Source organism: Antrostomus carolinensis, unplaced genomic scaffold, assembly GCF_000700745.2.
Source record: "Antrostomus carolinensis isolate BGI_N321 unplaced genomic scaffold, ASM70074v2 scaffold49589, whole genome shotgun sequence".
Lineage (NCBI taxonomy): Eukaryota > Metazoa > Chordata > Aves > Caprimulgiformes > Caprimulgidae > Antrostomus > Antrostomus carolinensis.
Window position 1 is genome coordinate 2,082 of NW_010338991.1, and position 5,458 is coordinate 7,539.

At 59.4% G+C, this 5,458-nt stretch overlaps 1 protein-coding gene across 1 annotated transcript in view; it reads left to right on the forward strand.

Moving 5' to 3' along the window:
- PES1 (pescadillo ribosomal biogenesis factor 1) overlaps window positions 1-4,634 on the forward strand; it is a 6,708-nt gene extending 2,074 nt beyond the window's left edge. The window contains exons 4-12 of the mRNA XM_029086915.1: window positions 1,031-1,147; window positions 1,286-1,363; window positions 1,791-1,880; window positions 2,000-2,130; window positions 2,270-2,395; window positions 2,546-2,730; window positions 2,838-3,034; window positions 3,339-3,506; window positions 4,548-4,634. Coding sequence (XP_028942748.1) covers window positions 1,031-1,147; window positions 1,286-1,363; window positions 1,791-1,880; window positions 2,000-2,130; window positions 2,270-2,395; window positions 2,546-2,730; window positions 2,838-3,034; window positions 3,339-3,506; window positions 4,548-4,634 — 1,179 coding nt within the window. The remainder of the gene's footprint in view (window positions 1-1,030; window positions 1,148-1,285; window positions 1,364-1,790; window positions 1,881-1,999; window positions 2,131-2,269; window positions 2,396-2,545; window positions 2,731-2,837; window positions 3,035-3,338; window positions 3,507-4,547) is intronic.
- The last annotated feature ends 824 nt before the right edge of the window (window positions 4,635-5,458 follow it).

Consider the following 5,458-nt stretch of genomic DNA (forward strand, 5'->3'; position numbering starts at 1 on the left):
TACCCCCCGGGATGGCTGTACCTGTGTCTGGCTGTACCAGTCTCCCCAGTTCCTCGTTTCCTCTGATCAATTCTTAAAACATTCCTTAGTCAGCAATTAAAGGAATGAGGATGGTGACACTGAGGGAGGAGACGAGTCAGACTCCTCACCCTCTGCCAGGCTGGTTCTGCCTCGTCCCCTGCGTGGTCCAGGCGGGTGGCTGGGTGAGGGGACAGCTGTGGATGTCCCTGTGCCAGGACAGCCACCCAGCTGTGCCACACCTTGCCAAGGTCTTTGGCATACAGGAGTTCACCGTCACAGCAGGGATCTCTCATTTTGCTCCCGGGCTTTCCAGGACTTGGCCCAGTTGGGTTAAGGCTTTCCAGCTCCCTGTGGCCTTTAGCATGGCCCATGCTGGGGTCACCTCCCCAGCATCTCCTCGGGCAACATGTCCTCCCCAGCCAGCACTGCTTCTCTCAGTCCCATGAGTTCTGGCTGTTGAGGGGCTGGCTGGGTCCCTGCCAGCTTTCAGCTCCTTGTCCTGCTCTTGTTCTGCTTTGCCATGTCCTGCATGTCTCACCTGGAGGAGCAGAGTCCCTGGACCAAGCCACCAAGGTCCCTGTCTGTGGTGGGATGACGTGCTCCATCTGTCCAAGCAGGTGTCTTCATAGTGGGGAGGCAGCAGGGCCCCAGTTAGCAACCTGGAGAGCATTACCTGCCCAGGGTCTGGCAGTGGCCATGGAGACACTGGCCCAGGTTGGCCAGAGAAGCTGTGGCTGCTCCTCCCTGGAAGTGTTGAAGGCCCGGCTGGATGAGGGTTTGAGCAACCCGGGCTAGTGGAAGGGGTGGAAGGTGTCCCTGCTGCTGGCAGGGTGGTTGGGACTGGATGAGCTTTAAGGTCCCTTCCAACCCAAACCAGTGTGTGATCTCCAGACCTCGCTGTGAAGGGTCAGGATCCTCCTCCCTGTGCAGATGGGGTTGGGCCTCTGTCCCTGCAGAGGCAGATCTGGTCCTTTGTCCTTGTGTCCTCACCCTTCCCATGTGCCTGCAGCACCCCACGGACGTGGATTACCGTGTGATGGCCACTTTCACCGAGTTTTACACCACCCTCCTGGGCTTCGTCAACTTTCGCCTCTACCAGTCCCTCAACCTGCTCTACCCCCCCAAGGTGAGGCCACCACCAGGGATGTGCCCGAGCCTGGTGGGACCACCCAGCCTGGGTGTTGGAGAGTTAAGGTGGCAGAGGGGGAATGTCTCAGGGGTTCTGGGTTTGGATCTACCTCCTCAGCTTTCTGTTTCTCTCCAGATCGAGGGCCAGACTGACGCTGAGCTGAAGCCTGCGGAGGGCAAGGAGTACGCCATGGATTCGGAGAGCTACCTGGAGGTGAGGGACACTGCTGTCACCCATGGGAGGACCCTGCGTGGCCTTGGTGTCCTGACCACAGACCCCCTCCTGGTGTGGGGCACTCAGCGTGCAGAGGGGCAGAGCCTGATCCCTGCACAGCAGAGGACTGGTCCCAAACTCCTTGTCCTCTCACTCTGGCCAAGGGAGGAGCTGTGCTGGGACTCGGGGGCCACTGGCCTCCCCCCTGCATGGCAGAGGACCCTCCAGAGCCCCAGTGCTGGGGGCTGCAGGGTGGGACAGCACACGGAGGAGGCTGAATGTCTCCTAAATCCCTAGGTCCCTAAATCTCTAGGTCTTTTGAGCTCTTGCTCTGAGAAAACACCTTCTCCTTCCTCTGTGAGGCTCCCCCTTTTCCCATCCCCAAGCACCACCTGGGTGTGACACCCTCAATGTCTTCCCACCACAGAAACTGTCAGCTCTGAGCGCCAGCCTGGCCCGTGTGGTGGCACCAACCCACGAGGACGAGGTGGAGATGGACGAGTTCCCGGTGGAGGGGGTAGGAGCCTGGTGTGGGGCAGGGAGGGACTGCCAGGAGGATGGGGACAGAATCTCAAAGCCCTCCTTGCAGAGAGGGACTGTTCCTGGGGAGGAGGCTGAGTGCTTTGCTCTGAGCAGGAGACGGCAGAGCAGATGGACGCGAGGAGGAAGGAGCAGGACGCCCTAGAGAAGCACAAAAAGCTGTTTGAAGGGCTGCGGTTCTTCCTCAACAGGGAGGTGCCTCGAGAGCCACTGGCCTTCATCATCCGGTACGTGGTGGGCACTGCGCTTGCCTCCCCCAGCCTCCCTACCGGGACCTCTGAGGCTGATCTGGCTGACATCCCGTGGGTGAGGTGACCCTGAGGGCCCCTCCTGTCTGCCTGACCCCTCGGTGGGTTTTGCTGGCAGGTGCTTTGGTGGCCAGGTCTCCTGGGACAAGTCCCTGTGCATTGGTGCCACCTATGACGTGAACGACCCCTCCATCACCCACCAGATTGTTGACCGGCCCCGCGTGGAGAAGCAGGTTGTTGGCAGGTGGGTGAGGCAGGTTGGCTTGTTCCCAGAATGGCCACAGCAGGTGTCCCAGGCCATCCCAGAGCTGTCCCATGCTCTGTCTGCTCCCTCACAGCCCCACAGGCTGCGGTGGGAGGAAGGAGTCTGAGCCCATGTCCCTCTGTCCCACAGGTACTACCTGCAGCCTCAGTGGGTCTTTGACTCGGTCAATGCCAAGCTGTGCCTCCCCGTCGCTGACTATTTCCCTGGTGTCCTGCTGCCCCCGCACCTCTCGCCCTTCGTGACGGAGCAGGAAGGAGACTACATCCCTCCTGAGAAGCTGAAGCTGCTGGCCATGCAGAGGGGCGAGAACCCAGGTGATGTGAGGCGATGAGGAGCCAGGCAGCATTGCTACCTGGGCTGGGCTCTCCCTGCTCCAGGGCCAGCGACTGCTCTGGTGTGGGTAATGATGGTCTCTCTGTAGATGAGGAGAGTGAGGAGGAGGATGAAGAAGCAGAGGAAGAGGAAGATGACAATGATAAAGAAGAAGAGGAGGAAGATGAGTCTGAAAAGGAAGAGGAGATGAAATTGAAGAAGATAGAAGAGGAGATGAAATTGAAGAAGATGGAAGAGGAGATGAAATTAAAGAAGATGGAAGAGGAGAAGACTCAGAGCAACAAGGTACGGTTCCCGGTAGTGGGGTGGGAGCCCCAGGAGAAGGCAGCTCTGGTGAGCTCTGTCCCTGCTGGGGCTCTGCTCTCTGTGGGGTCCTTTCCCAGTCCCTGTCACCGCTGTGGCTGTGCTGCTCCTGTGGCAGCCCCACATTCATGAGCTGCAGCTCCCAGTCACACCCAGGACCTGCCGCCAGGTCCGGGCAGTGCTGTGGCTCTTTCAGCCCACAGTGAATGGTGTGGAAACATCTGTCCCTGGGGAAGGGTGATGAGCTCCTGGCGTCCAGCGTCCTGAGCTCTCCGGCTCCCTGCAGGTGCTTCCCGTGAAGGTGACCGCTGGCAAGCTGCGGCTGGAGGACAAGCAGCGCCTGGAGCAGGAGCAGCAAAGTGAGGAGAAGCGTCTGGCCATCATGATGATGAAGAAAAGGGAGAAATACCTCTACAAGAAGATCATGTTTGGCAAGAAGCGCAAAGTCCGAGAGGTATGAGCACAGGGCTGCTCTGCGCCAAGGACCTTTGCCTGGATCCTGGTGCTCACTCGTCCCAAATGGGATTGCTAAAGCCAAGTCTGTCCCTGTCTCAGAGGAGAGGGAGCAGCTTCTGCTTCTGATAGACTGGATCAGGAATAGTGTGGCCAGTAGGACCAGGGAAGTTCTCTTCCCCCTGCACTGGGCACTGGTGAGGCCGCAGCTGGAGTGCTGGGTTCAGTGTTGGGCCCCTGAGTCCAAGAAGGACATGGAGGTGCTGGAGCGTGTCCAGAGAAGGGAACGGAGCTGGGGAAGGGTCTGGAGCACAAGTGTGCTGAGTTCCCTTGTGGCTGAGGGAACTGGGGTTGTTGAGCCTGGAGAAAAGGAGGCTGAGGGGAGACCTTGTGGCTCTGTCCAAGTCCCTTGGAGGAGGGTGGAGAGAGGTGGGGGTGGGTCTGTTCAACCAAGGCCCAAGGGACAGGACAAGAGGAAATGGGCTCCAGTTGTGGCCAGGGCAGTTGAGATGGGACGTGAGGAAGAATTTCTTTGCTGCAAGGGTTCTGAGGCATTGGAAGGGGTTGGCCAGGGCAGTGGTGGAGTCCCCATCCCTGGAGGGATTGAAGAGTCGTGTAGACACAGTGCTGAGGGACATGGGTTAGTCAGGGACTTGTCAGTGTTGGGTTCATGATTGGACTTGATGATCTTGAAGGACTTTTCCAATCCAGGCCATTCTGGGATTGTGACTGTGCCAGTTCTGAGCTGCTCCTGCTCTTCTCCATACCTGGTGGGCAAGGGCAGGACTCATGAGCCTCTTCCCCTCATCACCTGGCTGCAATCCCTTGACCTGGGCAGGGCAGACAGAGCTCCTCATGCTCCCTCAGGGCCGTCGCTTGTTGCTGCTGCCCCTTTCTGTGCCCCACGCCTGGCCCGGGTGCCACAGCAGATGGGTCCATCTCCCCCACCTGCAGCTGTAGGGTTTGGTGGGAGTGAGGGCAGAGCAGCCCTTGGTGTCTGCAGACACATCTGACCGGGGGTCTCGGGGGGGTTTCTCCACAGGCAAACAAACTCGCTGCGAAGAGGAAAGCCCACGACACGGCCGCCAAAGAGGAGAGAAAGAAAAGCAAGAAGGCGCGGCGAGCGTGACGGGTCCGGGGGCTCCCTGCCGGGGCGAGCTGGCTGGCCACACCCTGCTGACACCATCGCATTTGGGTCAGAAACCCTCAGCTTTGATTTTGGGACAGAAATGCTCAATTAAAACATTTCCCATCTGCAAATACACCTCCCGTTGTGCCTTTCCCAGGCCTCCCTCAGCTCCCCTGTGCTGGTGCCACTGCCTGTCCTGGGCTGCAGGATTGGTGTCACCAGGACTGGCCTCTTCATGCTGATGCCACATCTGCTTCCTGACCCACAGGGGTGGCGGGCAAGGAGGAGGCTGGAGCTCTGGGCTCTGGCACATCCCTCCGGGACTGTTCCTTTGGAATTTGCACAGCCCTGGGCAGAGGAGCCAAGTGCCCGTGGCGGAGCAGGAGCTCCCTGGGGGCTGCTCGACTTGGTGGGGCGTTACCCCATGTTTTGGAGACTGGGCACAAGGAGCGGGGTCCTCTGCCTGTGGGAGCATCCGCACGGCGATCTCTGCTCCTCCTGGATTTTTATTTTTAATTAAAGAAGGTGACACTGCTCCTGGGCTGTGGGTTGTCTGTTCCCCCGGCTGTGGTGACACGGCTGCGCTGCACTCCGTGGTTGTCCCGGTCCTGGCATAGCGGCCACGGGTTGGTTCATCCAAGACAGGTGCGGGCCTGGAGATGTGGAGATGGCTCCTCATCCTGCAGTGGGTGAGCAGGTGTGGCTGTTGGGAGGTGGAGGAGAAGGGACAACCTGGTCCCTGCTGCAGGTGCCATCACCCGTGGGCTGTCACTTTGCTCCATGTCACTGTCTGCCAGTTCTTGTTTCCAGTGGCAGGGGTGGGG